An 18,738-nucleotide genomic window follows, 5' to 3' on the forward strand; every position below is an offset into this window, starting at 1 on the left:
ACCTAAATCAAGGATTACAGGGAAAAATATACCATCAGAGATGGGGAATCCCCCACCATTGAATGAAATAGGTCATACATATTCCAGATAATGAGGGAGGTGAATTGGAAACAAGACACCATTTGGTCATCATCTCAAAAAAGTTCCCCAGGGGTGAGGAATGTAGTAACCAAAAATAATTGAAATCAGATAAGCGGTTTTCCATTTATTATAAAAATCATTTTTTTCAAGATGGCCGCCCCAGTCGGCCATCTTGGATCCGGCCACGCCCAAAATCAATAGGGTTCTTCCTTTTCAGGTGGTACATGTGACTCAAATTTCAAATCGATATGGCAAAAAAACATTTTTTCAAGATGGCCGCCCCAGTCGGCCATCTTGGATCCGGCCACGCCCAAAATCAATAGGGTTCTTCCTTTTCAGGTGGTACATGTAACTCAAATTTCAAATTGATATGGTGAACAGTTTATTAGTTATCGCACTCACAGCTATACATGTTGACGCCCAGCCAGCCGGACGGACGGACAGCCGGACGGACGACCCGGGTGACAACAATATCCCCCTTCCGCCATGCTGTGGGGGATAACAAGGAATTTATGCACAGGAGCAGGCCATTCGGCCCATCATGCCTGTGCCACACCAATACCAGATTTTATTAAATCCGTCAATACCCCTTCCCTTTGTGTGTAACCTTTTGGCTGCTATACTGGTACTCGTTTTGCCAACCTCGTAAGGATAACAGGCTGAGTCAACCCCCTGGTGTTAATTCAGCTTTAACTCAGGACCCTAAGATCCCAAGTCAGGACCCAATCTGTGACATGACTTGAAAATTGCTGTCCACCAATGCTCCCCACACAAATTGACTGAGCTTGAACAGTTTTGTGCAGAATATTGGGCAAATATTGCCCAATCAAGGTGTGCCAAGTTGGTGGAGACTTATCCCAAAAGACTCAGAGCAGCACTTGCTGTCAAAGGTGCTTTCACCAAGTATCAACTCAGGAGGTGGATGCTTATCCAACCAAGATATTCTAGTTTTTTATTTTTACCGAATTTTCTGAAAATTGTGGAATTTGTTTTTCACTTAGTTGTGGGTTACAACGTGTAAATAAAGGTGGAAAACGTCTGATTTAAGGCAATTTAATCCAGGCTATAAGGAAACAAAAGGTGAAAATTTTGAAAGGGAGTGTAGATTTTCTGTATCAGCACTGTAAGTGTAATTAATAGATGCCTTATAAAGGGGTCAGATGATCATATCTATTTACATGATGAGATAATCCTCTTGTAATAATGAAGCCTCGACTCATGGATTTTTGCTTTATGGACATGAAAATATCAATTTAGTTAAATACTGTATTAAGAAATAGTTATATACTGTATTAAATACATACACTGATGTTAAGAAACAAATCCTTCAAAGATCAAAGAAGAAATGATCAACGACAATGTCTGCTGCCAGCCTCTTCGTGGTGGTTGTACACTCTCCATCTCTCAACCCCCACTCCTCCCCCCCTCCTCCCCTCCCCCTCCTCACCACTGCTGCACCAACAACAGGAACAACATGTGCTGAGCCAATCAGCCCGCCAATACTGTACCTACTGTATTTGAGTCAGTTCTGTCTCGGTAGCTCTCTTCAGTTTCGCCATTTAATGCACTGCTATGTTTCGTGAACATTGAAGCCCATCATGTCTGGGAAACAGACTGCAAGTGACAGTGTTGGTAAAGCAGCCAAGGTGGCCAGGAAAGTCATTCAAATGGATGTGAAAATGAAAGTGATACGGTGGGTTAGGCAGGTGTCAGCCCAATGTGTGTCGGTCGCTTGGATTTGCTTCCTCCACCATTAAAATGATACTCTATAGCAGCAAGAATATAAAAAGAACCAGCCAGTCCACCACTTCCTTAGTTGCAATGAAGTACTCCTGCACATGGAGTAAGCTGTTGGAGATTATGGAGAGCCGACAGAGCACGTGGTTGAAAGACGACAACCAACACCAAAGCCGTTAAGCCAGCTCATCATTATGGAGAAGGCAAGGAGCGGTTTTACATACCTACAGCAGCAAGAATGCGAGGATTTTTGATGGAAACGTTCAGTGCCAGTCGAGGCTGGTTTGAGAAGTTTAAACGTCGCATCAACCTGCATAGCATACGTCTCGTGGGCGAAGCTGCAAGTGCGGATGAGCAGGCATTCCATGATTACCCCCAAAATATTTTAAAGGATCACCCAGCAAGGTATTACCCACCAGAGCTCGTTTTTGACATGGATGTGACTGGCTTTTATTGGAAACGAATGCAAGCTCGAACATTCATATCTCAAGATGAGAGACATTCAGCTGGTGGTTTCAAGGCAGGAAAGGACTGTCTGACGCTTCTGCTGGGTCGCAATGTGTCGGGTGATTTGACATTTGAAGCCTATGCTTGTGTACAACTCTGATAACCCAAGAGCACTTAGGTAGGTGCTCTTTTGACAATCCCTTGTCACGTGGCAGGCAAACAAGAAGGCTTGGGTGATGAGGGAATTGTTTCTTCAGTGGTTTGCCACCTATTTTTGCCCTGCTGTAAGGCAGTATTATTAGGAGAAATACTTGGAATGCAAAGCTTTGCTAGTGCTTGATAATGCTCCTGGCCACCCACAGCACCTTGACAGCTTAAGGATTGCTTTACCTGTTAAGGTGGTTAACATGACTTCCATTATCCAGCTCATGGACCAAGTAGTCATTGCCACTTTTAAGAAATATTACCTTCACCGGACCTTCAAGCAGCTTTTCCTCACAACAGATGCTCAGCATGTGTAAATGGCGTTCAACAGGTTGTGGGGTATAAAGCACTGAAGTGTGATGTCACATTGGCATGACAACGCTTGACTACTTCTAAAGAAAAGAACCTGGAAGCGTGCTCGCTTCAATGAAACGTGCTTTGTATGTTGAAGCACTGCTAGATATGGCTGCTGTGTCGTTTGACTTGCTTCTGACTTTTGTGACGAACCGAAGTTGTTGCAAAGAGGAGAAAATAATTTTGAATCTGATCATGTGGAAAACTTTAGAGATTTTCCAGGAGAACTTTGGGGGCATGCTAGCATGAAGCTAGCATGAAGGGGAAAAGTGAGAATTGTAGTGAAGGTTTGCTGACCTACCTTTACTACCTCAAAATGGTGGCATTGACAGAGACAACAACAGAGGTTGCAGGTGTGTGAGAACAACTGGGTCAGGAGGATTGTGAGAGTGACGATGGATGAAATGAGGGAGGAGATTCATGTGTAGATGAGCTTGATGAGGAAATTGATGATAAGCCAGCTGAAGTCAGCTGGACACTTGGTGCATATGGGGAAAGGAAGAATGGCAAAGAGAGCGGATAGGTTGAATGCTTACCTTCAATCTTTCATTCCTCTTTTTTCCCACCTTTGGAACAAACTTCCACACTTTTCAATCCCACTGTTCCTTCCAGGTCTTCAAAACAGCTGTTCACCGCCATCTCTTATCTTCTCCCATCCAAAACCACGATCTTTTCTACCCCCGCTCATCCACCCTGAACCCACCTCCTTCAAATTCCCTGCTTTCCTTCCTGAAAGTCCCTGTTGTGTCCATCTTGTTTACTCTGTGTACCCTGCCCCATCCCTCTCCCTTCGAGATCCCGAGATCTCATGTCTCTGTTCCCCACTGTTTTTTCCTTCCCTCTCCCACCTGTCTTGTCTCCTGCTCTCCTTGTTGTGCGTTTCTGTGTGTTAGCTCTTATACGAGCCTCTACAGTGTATACAAAATAATAAAATAAAAGGTTGAGGGTACAAGGTATGAGGAAAAGATGTCGACAGTGGTCGTTATGCGAATATTGTGTGACAAACGATAGTAATAAGGTAGGGGTGGATAGGGAGTGGAGAGAGTTGGATGTGGAGGAGTATCATGGGCAAGGCAGGGCAGAAGCTTGGTACTGTTGGACCTCACCCCTTATAAAGGGAAGAGAAGGAAGACGAAGAATAAAAGCGATATTTCATCTTATTTGTTCAAGCCATTGTTAAGTAAAACTTGGTTCCATTGGAAAATGAAAGAAGCTGCAGGTATGACTGATTGGTAAATACAATCTAACAAAATTCTGTACCATCTTCACAAAGCTATGGCAGCCATGTTCTGCAAGATTGTAGAACCAGGCTGTGCATTATCATGCCAACATGATGTCATCACTTCGGTACTCTTCCTCTTATTTTAGTCTTCTCTATTTATTCAGTGTGTGATTCCTTGTGGTTGTAATATTGCCTGCGTTGATGTTGTGTTTGAGATTATTTTAACTCTTCATCTGTAATGTAGTTGTATAAAATTTTGTATGTTTTGGGGGGTGTTTTTTTCAGACAATCGGGCGCAGATTGCCTCCTGAAGTTATTCATGTTGGGAAAGCTTCCTTCACCACCATGCAGGATGTTGATTGGACAAGGCAGCTTGCACAGTCAAACTGCTCGACTCCTGTGAGATTTGCTCGCAGGATCATTATGGAATCGCATGAAGTCACATTTTATCGTATGAATTATTTATGAGCATACCGCTCAACATACAACAGTATTATAAGCATAGGGATATTACAGATATGTTCATACCTCTGCCATTCCTCAATTTTGGGTAAAAATATGTTATTGTGATTCGATAGCTCAGAGAATTTTTTTTTTTTGTCATATGTTGTGGTAAGAATGACATTCCCACCTTGATTTTCCTCTTTGCTATTAATGGAGTACCACAATTATTATAATTATAGAGCCCCTTTAACTGAAAAATAAACTTTCTTTCCATTCAACTTTATCAAGTTAATGTTGTCTTTTTCAGGCTGTTAGTCTTCTAAACTTCATCTCCAGTTGGACAGCATCAATGGAGTTTTATTGAAAATAAACTCAAGACAATCTTGAATCAATCTCTCAACAACTGTGAAATTGGAAGCATTTGTCATAACATTGGGCTTCACATCAGCCTGAGGGTATTAAAGACCACAAATTTTTAATATGCTGTGATCTTCCAACTATATATACAGCTCAGATCATGTGAGCTTCCATATTTTTTGAAAGAATGGTCTTTATGAACGTTTTAAATGATAATACGGAAAGAAAATTGCTGCATGGATGTTTATACTTTGCCAGCACAGATGACCTTTTGATGCTGACACGTGTGAATGAAAATAGTTACAATGTAGAAAGGGATGGTGTTAATGTTTAACTGCTCTCTTCCTCTGTCTTTTGAAAATCTGTTTTTTTGTAAACTTAGCCAAAATATTACGGAAAATGGTTTGTCTTTATAATCCTCAAAGAAGAGGAAATGCCGCAATTGATAACTTTTCACCAGATATTTCAATGTTGTCTCAGTAAATGTGACTGCAAGAAAGCAGGACAGAGGGTAGTTGGATTTTGAGGTGTTTGGCAAAAGATCGACACAATACAAGTTCGTCACTTTCCTTTTACACAAGAGTATAAAAAATTGTGAGTAAATCTGTTGCTCTTGTGCCAAAATGCATCTAATTCTATAAACTAGAGTTCATATGTGCACGTGTGTTTTTCAGATACATCTGAAGCACTGGCAGATTTTATGTACCCGGCGGGATACACCCAAAGTGATGGAGTTTGCTCGCATGATGATCGGAGTAGCGGCACAAATGGGTATCATGATTGTCCAACCACAGCACAAGGAGTTGCAGAATGATCGTACTGAGACTTTCATTCGCAATATCAGTGCCTCATTCTCTGCATCTGTGAGTATTTTGATGATGAATTGGTATCTGGTAGATTTATCTTTGCTGTATTAGAGAATCTGTTGTAATTGCTGTTTTATGTGACAATGGTGGTGTTGTATTTTTTATTTTCATCAGGCATTTCTGAATTTTTTTTATCGTCAGTGGAGGAATTATTTTTTTGGTTTATCCGTCCATCTGTCCGTGATAGTTTTTTGTTCCTGCAATAACTTAAGAACTGTTGAAGGGATCCAAGTTAAACGTGCAAGTATGTAAAATGATGTAAAGATAAACATTAGATTATGAGTTAGAAGGTCAGAGGTCCCACTGGCTAAATTTTTTTACTGTGCTAACTTGTGAACCAGTGATGGGATTTTGACGAAACTTGATATAAGTATATACGACAATGCAAAGATGAACTCATTAGATTTTATCATCGATACGATGCAAAACTTAAACTGTTTAGCCTGATGGAGGTATGCGCTCTACCGAGTATAGTTTTAATGCAAAGTTTAATGCTCATGATGTCAGAAAATGAGAGGTCAACACCCAAACAGTTGAGGAGAGGAAAATGGTGGAAAAGGGATGGCCAACTGTTAAATAGCTTCATCTATGCTGTAAAAGGAGCTGTCCTTGCATGCAAGTTCCACCCATTCATTGGGCAGTTCGCCTAAATCCACCCACAATTTCTACACAGGAAACCCTCCAATATCACGGGTGTTTGGTTCCTGGAAAATTCCACGATAGTTGAAACCGCGTTCGTGGAAACCAAGGGCTAATGGGAATAGGGGGGGTTCGGTTCCTGGGCTTCGAGAAGATATCGAGGAAGATTGACGGGAGCCATAAATACACACATTACTATTGAAATAAACATGTAAATCTGTATATAAAACATGTAAATATAATAAATACAGTCTCATTTAAACAAATAAACGATTTTTACCTTTTGAAATTTATTGTAACAGTGAGGTGGGTAATGGTATACATATTACGTACTCGCACTGTACTCTGCCATAAATAGAAAACATAAGATTTATCTCAAGATGATGCTGTTAGAAGGGGAGGGTGGGAGGTGAGTGGGGAAGGTGATTCAAAGCAGCATTAACTTTATGACGAATGCGCCTGCAACATTGCCACAACCCACAATGGAGAAGGTCAACACGATCCTTAAATCACCTGGCCTTGAACCACAATTTTCCCTGTTTGGGGACCATGTTATGAGATGACATCAGCAACAGTCTCAAATCCTATCACCTCGATTTGCTTCATGAGCTGCACATGAGAATGAGTGTTTTAGAACGGGGTTTCAAATCTGGGTGTTGCAAATTGAGTCTTTTGGCAATGAGGTTCGAATACGGAGTTGGAAAATGAGCATTTGGGTATTAGGTTCGAAGGATAATGAAGGATTACAAATGGGGAAGGTTCTACCTGCAATCATTGGCCCCGTAATGGCGGCCCATAAAGATGCCGCATTTTCTCCTCGAGCCAACCGATGTAACAACTCAATATTTTCACCCAACGTCATAACCTTTCTCTGCCTTTTGGTACAACTAACGTTGTCCATTGCTTCACATTTGAGCTTATTAAAAACAGTGCGTGAGAAACTCCACAAGGTTCATAATGGAAGGTGTAATCATTCATGATGCAAATGATAACTCATCTCAGCTCAAAAACCATGATTGGTTTAAATGAAATCCCGTAATAATGGAATCGGAACACAATTGGTTGCCTGCAATTGATAGAAACCCGCAATAGTAGAACCCATGATATGAGAGGGTTTCCTGCACTACGGCTACCAACTTAGGAACATTGTAGTATTACCCTTTAGAATTGCCCATGACAATGGTACTTTTTTGTTGAAGTTGTCAGAATTGCGCGTGTGTGTACGTGCGCTTGTTACTTGGCAAAAAAAAATTCCACAATTATGTTGGTCTACAGTGTCTGTCTCTGTCTGTCACACAATTTTTGGCCACAGCATTCCACCAATCGTTCTGAATTTTTTGGTATATATATATATATATATATATATATATATATATATATATATATATATATATATATATATATATATATATATATATATATATATATATACATACAGAAGACTAGGCGTAAGTCGTCACCATCGGGACCGAGAAAAAAGTGACGACTTAGAAATGTGACGACTTACGCGTATGCGAACATTCATGATGACTGTGGGGTGAAGGATGAAGTTGCGCGTGGCCTGGACACATACGTGTGAGAGCCGGCTATTTTACCAAAAGGAAAACACAATCCTCGTGGCATAGGTGGGGGTTCATTGGTGAGTTGGAAAGTGATCAAGCAAAGATGGAATTCATGAATCAGTTTATCAAAAGTAAAGATAATGAACAACTGCAAGACAACAACTTCGCCTGCTTATCACCATGATGGGATTGACCAACGAACCCCAGAGACTTTTCTGGCAGCATCTGCCAGAAAAGCCCAGTCTCATAGGAATTGTACACGTCGCGAGGCTGATACCTTTCCAAGATGTCTTTCAATTTGCCATCCTTCCAGTCGTGCACCACTGCCGAATCCACGCTGCCTGATTCGCCGCACCTCTTGACCTTGCCGATTCCCCACCTCACTTTGAATCTGTCTATCCAGTGCATCGGCAAGGTCTCGGCATCATCATGCCCGAGGTCCGCAGCGAATTTACGTGCCTTCAGCAGCAACATTTCACCGTCCAACCGAATATTTGGCTGAGCCGACATTTGCCGAAACCAGATGATGAGCGCGTCATCGACATCTTCAAAGGACACACATTTCACGCGTTTCACACTTACCACCGGCCTCGCGATCTTCTCCACTTGTCCAAATATCTTGCCCTTATTCTTCAAGATATCGTTCAATGTCTGCCGTTTGATGTCCAACTTCTCAGCTATGGCTGTTTTCTTCATCAGTGGGTTTGCCTCGCAAAACTTGATAATGTCATATTTTTCTTGGTAGGTTTTAGTTGTAAGCTTACGCTTAGTCACCATTGTCCTGCCTGCAGTGCGATCAACGTGTGTACGCAGTTATAAATAGCCTATCACTGGCGGTGTAAACCAATGAGCGAGCATCACGATTCCATGAAATCGGGCTTCTCACGAGGCAGCAGTTCCGTGTGACGAGTTGGAGTGGTAATTTACTTGAGTTTCCATTACGTGGGAACGGACAAAATCTGACAACTTAGACGAAGTGACGACTTAGAGATGACGACTTACAGAGGGATGACCCTTTATTCATAGGGACTTAACATGAGATTAATTCGGGACTTTTTGACGCTGCCGACTTAGGCGAAGTGACGAGCTACACGCTGCCGACATATATATATATTTATATATATATATATATTTATATATATATATATTTATATATATATATATATATATATATATATATATATATATATATATATATATATATATATATATATATATATGTACACGACTGGCCGAGGACAGAAACGCATAATTTTGGTGACTATCCGAATCCGGATCCAGATACAAGATTTTAAAGTGATTCTTCACCATTGAGAGATAGGGCCAAAAACAATAAAAAAGCACAATGTCTCAAAAAGTTATGGATGGATTCTGACGAAACTTGGTGGACAGGTTGAGTGTGCGACAAGGACTAATCGATTCAATTTTGGTGAATATTCGGATCCGGATCTTGATATAAGAATTATTTAATTTTTAGCTCACCTGGAACGTAGTTCCTGGAAGCTTATTGATTGGCTCTTCGTCCATCCATCTGTCCACAAACATTTGCAACTTCTCTGCAACTACACATATGATTTTGATGAAACTTCAACTCAACCTTCATCACCCTGTATGTACCAAAGTTTGTTCATGGCATAAAAAAATAAAAATCAGGGCCTAAGGGGTCATTATCCGGGGGGGGGGTTGCCCCCCAAAATAGGTATTTGCTTTCTTTTCAGAAACTGCAAAAGCAATTCCGTTGAAACTTGACCATAACCTTCATCACCTGTGTTGTACCAAAGATTGTTCATGACATTAAAGAAATTGGGGTCTAAAGGAGTTACGGGGGGGGGGGTTGCCCACAAAAATAAGTATTTGCTTTCTTCTCTGAAACTACACACACAATTTCGATGAAACTTGACCACAACCTTTATCACCCATGATGTATCAAAGTGTATTGACCGCATTAAAGTCTGCGCTCATGAAGGGGTTCTCGGGGGGGGGGTGTTAACCCCCCCCATCCTCTTCCCTAAGTTTATATCTTCCCTATCCTCCCTAAGTAAAGTCCCTATCCTATCCTTTACCGCCCGTAAAGTAAAGCCCACAATTGGGTCGGGAGGGATCAAACAAACCGCCCAGACCCGCGACAATAAAAAGGAAACATTTTAATCTTGCAATCCAAGTTGAGCAAAACTACATGCTTTGTTATCAGTTAATCTTGTTTTCCCATCTCAAGGCTGTGTGAGTGCATTTGAAGAGTTCAGATGCAAAAACAGATAAATCAATTTTTGTCATTTTCAGTAAATCAAGATTTTTTTTTTATTGTGCTTTATTGGTATACCTTGTCAATTCCAAAAAGGGTGACCCTAAATTGATTTAAGCAAAGTAACAGCCAGATTTTCAAAAATCTCCATAAATATATAATTTGATATTTTTCAGTTTGCTTTGCGTCAAAAGCAGATAAATCCACAATCTTAACTTTTGCAAAAGCAGACAAGTAGATAGCAAACTTTCTTTGGTATTGTTGTGGGCTGGGGTTCGGCGGCGATAAACGACCACCAGGGGGGGCAGTAGGGTCGTCTCCACCAAACACCCCAGAATTTAAGTCGTAACTCTCGGATAAGTCCGAAAGGTCACGGGTCCCTGAGCGGACCGTGGTCGCCAATATTTTGACAGCGTGGGGTAGGGTTAATTGCCTAATTGCAATATACCTAAGTACCCACGTCATCTAACTACCGGGGAAAACCACACCCTCGACAGATCTCGGGCAGAACAGGCCGTTTACTGAGCCCAATCTGGGTGTAAACCGAGCGGGGATTACCAAGATCCGTCGGTCCAAATGAACAATTTACGGCACGAACGGCCTCCCTAATTCCCAATACGCACAGTGCTAAACCAATGAAAGAAACTGACAGACGAGCTGGTACATTGAACAATTGGGGGTTTATTTATCATGGGGCAGGGGAGCACAAAGAGCAGAGTTAAAACCGAATACGAGAAATGCAATTTACGAGGAACGCAGGCACTTAACAGTTTCTACTTACAGACGGGGCACACACACACACACACACACACACACACACACACACACACACACACACACACACACCCAAAAGAAATGGACCCCGTGGGTCCCCATTCGGTCCTCCCACCGAGGAGGACAGTTCAGCTGGGGGACCAGAGCCTGGCTGGGTACCTTCCCGGCTCATGCGGACACACCGGACTCAACCACCACGGTGGGACTCGAACCCACGTTCCAAAATCCACGGGCCCACGACCCTGGCTGCTCGGCCTCCACCACCACGATGAGCCACCGCGAAGGACCGCAGACCAAGCCACGGCGAGGAGCCACCGCAAAGGAATCGGCCACGATCACTGTAGTACTCTGGTCCTGACAACCACTCTACTCTTCTTGCCCGGTCCGAGGGATTTCTTCCCCTCCCACTCGCCTCCTGATTGGACGAGGGGTTGTCAGGCGACCAGTGGCCTCCCCTCATTGGTCGGGCCGAACACTCCATGTGGCTCAGGCAGAGCCGGCCCTGCAGTGATGAGCTTCCTGATTGGACAAGGGTTGGAGTCAGAGCTGAGGCTATGAGTGAAGAACGAAGGAGATTTGTTGGCGTTGTGCGGCTTCAAGATGTAAAAAACCCGCAGCGCACACATGAAATTCCCATTAGACATAAGGGACGGGACCCAAACTATAAACACATACTTATCGAAATAACTGAACTGCGGGGGACTGCTGACTGTCTGTGTGCACAAGGTTTCCAAATCCGTAACAGTATTAATGCCTCACAAAATTACCACGGATTTGATTATAATCACAAATGCAATATGAAATAGTATTTGAGACAAAACTACCCAAAGTTTGGGGGGGCATATTCTGTCTTGTTGGTGATCACATTGTCATCAATATCATGAGAGCTGCCCCTTGACATAATAAAGATCGTCAGCAGACAGCGCAGACGCCACAGACACATCACTTATATTGGCGCATATGAAATGGCTAGATTTTTACCGTCACCACTATGCTGTGCTTTCTTTGCCACAGCTCGAGCAGGATTGTCTGGAAGCCACTTCCTTTTATGCCCCAATGATGAGAGCAGCACAGGCTCCTCAACACTGTCAAATCTCTCCATTATTTTGAGAGAAATGTGCTCAGTTTTGGCGGTTTTTATTTTCGTATTTAGCAAGGCGAACGATCACTCGGAAGCTGACATATTGGAGTTATGTGACCATAATGATCCATGCTGACTGGCTATTAAAAGTGGATATATCAGTTTGCTTGCAAGAGGGCACGGCGTGTCTCGGTTTCTGCAACAAAATGTTGACTAACTGTACATAAAGCATGAGATATATCGAGTTTTGCAACAAAACGATTTGGAAATCGCAGAGAGCACTATGATCTCAATCACAGCTTGTTACCCTCGCCAAAGGAAGAGGGTATTACATTTGGGTCGGTTTGTTTGTCCGCACAGAACTTTTGTGTTTTTCTCCGCAACTGCTTGTCGGATCGAGACAAAATATTCACCATTGGTGCGACAACTCATGTAGAATGTTTTAATTATAATTATGATGTCATAGGTCACGTGGTGTGGCAACCATATTAGAAAAACGGAAAAAACTTTGGACCTCGATCTCTGAAACCACACCAAGAAAAAAATTGAAACTTGGCATATAGCAAGTACTCCACAAGGGGAATGAGTTTGCTTTTTTATTTTTTATTTATGAGGTCATAGGTACCCTCATTATGACGTCATAATTGCATATGTAGAACGCCACATCCGATCAGTATGAAAAATTTTCAGGGTCATTTAGGGATAAAATGGTCCACAGAAAAACTTTTCATTACGCCATCGGTCAAATAATTTGGCAGCCATATTGTTCAAAAAAATAAAATAATAATAACCGTCAAAAATCTTCTTTGAAGTGGTTGAACAAATTGAGGCGAAACTACACGTATGACCGCCTGTCCATGAGGAACAAAAGGTTCACACATGAGATCATTGGTCACATGGTTGGCAGCCATATTATGCTAAAACCGATAAAAATACACCACTCAAAAGAAGTCCTGGTGAGGGTCTACAATCTCTGATTGCTCTTTTTCTTGTTTGGTATAGTTTTGGCAGGAATGGCGATTATCAGTTTTTGTGTATGAACTCTTCATTTGGTTTTCCAGTCTGACTGAAATCCTTAGAGAGCTGGAGAATGCTAAATTTAGAGCATAGCATCCTTCAGATATGAACTTTAAGCCAGTTGTAAATTTTGACCCTTTTGTTCATTTGCTCCGATGAAAGGTTAACGCTCAAAACGTCAACTTCTCCTTGCTTCTCATGCCAGTTAGCATTCCTCAATCAACGTCCTGTTGATTTCATCCATTGTTCAACAAATAACAGCTCTTGTATTACTCATTTGCTTTATAATTTTCATGAAACGTGTTTTTTAACAGATATTTACATATTTCTCCTTGACAGGTACAGATGGTGATGTGCATTTTTCCATCCATGAGAGATGACCGCTATCATGCTGTGAAGCGTCTTTGCTGTCTACAGCAACCCGTGCCATCTCAGGTATTCTTAGATGAGTATTTTTTGTATTCAGGTAAACTGCCATGGTTTTCTTAGTCCCCGTTGGACTTTGTCCGAAACGGGCTTATGGATTTGGTCTCAATTTTTGTGTGTGCATGTGTGCGTCCACAACCATATCTCGGACATGTATGGACTGATTTATTCGTACTTTTCATACAGACAGCAAATGGTGGTATACATACGCACATCATTTTGTTTCGCTATGCGATCAAAGACAGCCGACATTCTAGTTGTCAAAAAAAAAACACGATGTCGAACACGTCCTCAACCATTTTTCGGACATGCATTTGCTGATCTCGTTCAAACTTGGGACACAGATGAAGGATGGTTTACATATGCACGTCATTTCTTTTTGTGATCAGATCCAAAATGGCCGACTGAATTCCCTTGTACTATGCACGCTCCCATTTAACTCTACCTTCAATACCTCTCTACATCCCCACTACATGTTCATTGTCTCCACCGAAACGGTCCCTATTGTCGCTCTCGATCCCTAAATTTATCCTAGCCCTCCCTCATGGTCACTGCTTCGATACCCACATAGAGTCTACCATCACTGGCACCCCCATGTGGGCTTAACAATGCCATTCCCCTGAGGCTCGTGCTCCTGGGCCCCCTGGAGGTAACCATTACTGGCCCCCCAGGTGGGCCTAACTATCTTACCCCTTAGACTATTGCTCCTGAGCCCCCATGTGTGGGGTGGTTACAACACTGTGCTCCACACATGGGCGTTACTGTCACTGTCTCTTACCCCTACTATAATGAGCTCTCTGTGTTCACGGAGGTGCTCAGTCAATGTCGCCAACCAATTTTTTTTTTTTTTTTTCAATTTTCCACTGGGCATTAGGGTTTTCCCACGTGGAACCAAGCTGTGCTCGCCACACCCACTGTTCATGCCGGGTGTACCGTGCATATTGTACACCTGGTTCCCATGGAAATTTTTTTACAGCCAAATTCATTTTGTTTTGCCGTCCATGCTCCAGTGATTTGTGTGTCACGGAGCGTTTACACGCCGGCCCCTCAGCATTTGTCACTAAACCAAGCAATCGTCCGTGCTTGGGCGGTTTGCGAAGCACGGATCGTGCACACTCCCAGACATGCCATGCAAGTGTACCTCGCTGGGCCGGCGTGGATCCCAAATCCATGATGATTTTCCCACGCTCGAGACCAGAACACATCCGCATTTTTATTTGTTGCTCGTAGTCCCCCCCATCAGTTTAGCTGTCCTGCATGTCAGTGCATGTCCTGCGCTCTTACATTAGCTCATACCCTCCACACTACTCGTTCCTGACACGCACTCCATTACATTTACACTCCGCACATTGGGCACTCCAAGAAACCCCGGGTCCTTTATTCCCCCCAAGCTCGACACACACCCAATTGCATCATGCACGTGCCTGGTCTCACCGTGACTCACCTCCACTGTACTCACCTCCTTCCGGATCGTCTCAAGGACCTGTATCCTCTTCGCTTGATCTTTGAGCACTTTATCACCCTGTAAATATATCATGTACATGCATTCTATCATCTTCTCCCTTACTCCACCACCTTGTTTCTATATGTTTTGCTTTAATTTCAATAATCACGATTTTTACCTCATCCATCTCCTCTTTTAACTTCATTAATTCCCGATGCGCCCCTTGTATTTCCCCCCTCAAACGTCACCTTCGTTGTTTGTATTTGTGTTTTCATTTCCTGTTCCTTTGTTCCCATCGTCTGTCACCTCCTCTACTCTCTTCGTCAGTTTCTCGTTTACCATTTTACATTCTTTTTTAATTGCTGTCATCTCTCTTGTTTCCTTCTGGGCGGCTCTTAACTCCTTTATCGCCCCAGTCTTCTTCTCCATTTATTTCTTCAATTCATTCTGTCCTGTCATCAGTCCTACCTGCTTCGTTATCTTCCCAATCTCTCCCATCAGTCTGGCCTCCATCTCCCTCACTTCTTCCCGGACACCGATCCTACACTCCCTTACCTCCTCTGGTACAGCCGCCATTTCTCTGCCCATCACTTCACTCATCTCCCTTTTTATTATCCCCCGCCGCGTGGCGGAAGGGGGATATTGTTGTCACCCGGGTCGTCCGTCCGGCTGGCCGGGCGTCAACATTTATAGCTGTGAGTGCGATAACTCATAAACTGTTCGCCATATCGATTTGAAATTTGGGTCACACATGTACCACCTGAAAAGGAAGAAGCCGATTGATTTTGGGCGTGGCCGTATCCAAGATGGCCGACTGGGGTGGCCATCTTGAAAAAGATGTTTTTTTGTAATAAATGGAAAACCGCTTATCTGATTTCAATTATTTTTCAATGGCGGTTGATTTTGGGCATGGCCGACTGGGACGGCCATCTTGAAAAAAAATGTTTTTTGTAATAAATGGAAAACCGCTTATCTGATTTCAATTATTTTTCAATGGCGGGGGATTCCCATCTCTAATGGTATATTTTAATCACCCATCACGTCCATTTTTCTGCTGTTTTCATCCATTTTTCTGCTCATCGCTTCCATTCTTCTGCTGTTGTTTTGGTCCATCATAGTTATTTGTACTTTGTTTTCTTCGCTCATCGCGTCCATTCTCCTGCTATTGTTTTGGTCCATCATAGTTATTTGTGCCTTGTTTTCTTCGCTTATCATAATTATTTGTGCCATGAATTGCCTGCCGCATGAACAACGACGTGTCATTCTCTGACTGCACTGGCTGCGATAACCTGGCGTTCTGCACTATCGGCGCTGCATTTTCCTGAGGCCGAGGGTGGAAATTATCTTCCATCTCTCCCATTGCTTCCTCTTCACCCTCCATTGTGACTTGATGTGGGTCCTGGATTGATATTTCCATCATATTCCTTATCTATATATTCATCGTCCACATGGCCCACCGAACCTGCCCGTGTTGGTCCGCCATTGGCCGCACCAATAAATTTAACTCAAATTTGCCTAACAGCTCTGAATTTTGAGGTGCGTGAAGGGCACCACAGGTCGACTACCTGACACCAATTTATTGATCAAGGGGTTTGGAAAATCTCCCACTCCCAGACACCAGTTTGTTACTGCCATGGGTACCAAGTGTATTATGAGGGGGTTTAATCCCCGTTGGTCCTCGGAAGAGCCGGACATGGGGCCACCGCTCACGATTAACCTCGTGATATGGTGGGTTGCTTTAGAACCACGAATGCCAATCAATTAACCATGAGTTCCAATGTCCACCATCTAATTTTGCCGTTTAACTCAAGGTCACGTGGTTTCCTGAACGGGGATTTCACTCTCGGCAAAGCACCAATCTTATCTTGATTAGATCTTAATTAGGGCGGCCGAGCGTTTAACTGCTGGTGCGTGCCGACTATTACAGGTCAATTTGTGTGGTAATTACCTCCCAGTCTATCTGGGTTTGGACAATGCTGGATCAATGGAAGGAAAGGACAAGCACGGACAGGTTGGAACGTCAACAAAACAATTTATTAATAAAGAAAATAAATAAATTAAAAATCAATCAAAATAATCATAAGCAAGTAAATAACCAATCAGGCACGAAGAGAAAAAGGGACAAAGAGCAGATGCTAATCTCTATGCCTCACTTAACAATTAAACACGAGACAAGGGCACCCAGCAGATCATTCAGGGGGGAAGAGAAATTCAGTCTCGCTCACCAAATGGAAGTCGTCGTACGTCAAATGAAAACGTGCTGAAATGTGTGAGCGTGCCTTGTCCGTTGCCAGCGCCCAGCCTTGCTGTGCACCCACTCGAGAACAGGCTTGGACGCCAATCAACGTCACGTCGTCACCCCCAGGAACTAGGTACGCCAAGAGCAGGTTTCGAGCAGAATGATCATTAACGGTCCGAGCGTCAGCCACCAGGAGCCACAACCGACGGACAGCTGTTAGGAGCTGTGAGAAACCGGAAGGCTGCAAGGCCGTTACCAACTGACGCCAGCTCACTGGCGCCAACTGACTGGTGCCGACTGACCGGTAAAGCCGTCTGACTGATTGTCGCAAAACTGATCATCGCCAACCGACTCTCAAACTGACTCGTCCGACTGACTCCTCAAGCCGTCTAACTGACGCCGACTTACTGATTGTCGACTGACTGGAAAAGCCATCTGACTGATGCCAACTGACTCTCAAAGCTGCCGCCATCTGACTGGTCAAGAACGGACCTCTCGTCCTCTTTTTTTTTTATAGGTGGCCCGTCTGGGCAGGCGCAGACTCCAGCCAAATCCACCCCACTCCATTTGCCAATCGTTGCCCATGACAACCCACCCGTCCCACGACTATTACTGGCCTATGACGCCATGCCTGTGGTGCTGGATAAACGGAAGAAAGCAGCCATTTGTCAGAATTACTGAGTGAAAACGTAAAGCACTCATAAAACGTCAACAACAATTATCACCTCAATGTTCAGCCCGATATGAAAAAGAGCCAGTTAGTGTCCATAGAGCTGCTGAACGGGGTGTCAAATGTCGATGGAAAAAAGCGGGTGTCGGCGTCGGTGAAAGAAGTGTGTCAACATCGATGGAAAAAGGTGGGTGTAGAGCCTCCGTTGGACTAACGGCTATCTCACGTGCATGAATGTGTCTGTCATAAAGAGAAAAAAGGAGCTTTCCATAAGAGGAGGAATCTATTCTTTACCCTTCTCAACGCATCAAAGTTATTAAAGTTCTGTAGTTCCAAACATCTGTATATATGTATATATATATATATATATATATATATATATATATATATATATATATATATATTCATATGCGGTATATATACAGACTATGTGGTAACATAGACAATGTGGCCGTGGCCTCACGCGAGGGTGTGGGAGGCATTGGGGGCGTAACTTGTCGATGTAAATGTGTACCATGCAGCACAACCTGGTGGTGGTGGCAGAGGGTATTACAATTTCCAAATTTCCTTTGGCAACAATGTTACTTATTCGCGTTTCTCTTCCTGTACAATTACAAATAGAAATGTTTTGAAGGAAAAACGGAAAACACAGTCAGTCTGTCCATGAAGCCGTGTGACGACATGTCACGCATACGTTCTGTTTGAACATCAATTGCACCCTGACCCAAAAGACCCTGAGGACTCAAAGGACCCACAAATACCCCAAGGATCCCTGAGGACCCAAAAGACACATTAGACCTTTTAAGACCCCTTTTACCTTTAAGTCCCTGAAGACGTCATTTACCTTCAAGACCATTTTAACACATTAGATACCTTTAGATCCTTTAACCCTTTTGACCTTTTATACCCTTTCGACCTCTCAGACCTTCATG

At 43.1% G+C, this 18,738-nt stretch overlaps 1 protein-coding gene across 7 annotated transcripts in view; it reads left to right on the top strand.

Moving 5' to 3' along the window:
• Positions 1-18,738, top strand: part of LOC147026480 (piwi-like protein 2) — a 241,084-nt gene that overhangs the window by 178,387 nt on the left and 43,959 nt on the right. For 6 of the 7 annotated variants that reach the window (XR_015058368.1, XM_085881917.1, XM_085881921.1 and 3 more), the window contains 3 exons: positions 4,331-4,444; positions 5,521-5,709; positions 13,367-13,462. Coding sequence is in view for 6 of the 7 variants with exons in the window: in XM_085881917.1 (XP_085738043.1) it covers positions 4,331-4,444; positions 5,521-5,709; positions 13,367-13,462 (399 nt within the window). In the remaining variant the exon portion in view is untranslated. The remainder of the gene's footprint in view (positions 1-4,330; positions 4,445-5,520; positions 5,710-13,366; positions 13,463-18,738) is intronic. The other variant, XM_085881920.1, reaches the window with a different exon arrangement.

This window comes from Eptatretus burgeri, chromosome 5 (assembly GCF_056783735.1).
Source record: "Eptatretus burgeri isolate ZD-2024b chromosome 5, Ebu_testis_v1, whole genome shotgun sequence".
Taxonomy (NCBI): domain Eukaryota; kingdom Metazoa; phylum Chordata; class Myxini; order Myxiniformes; family Myxinidae; genus Eptatretus; species Eptatretus burgeri.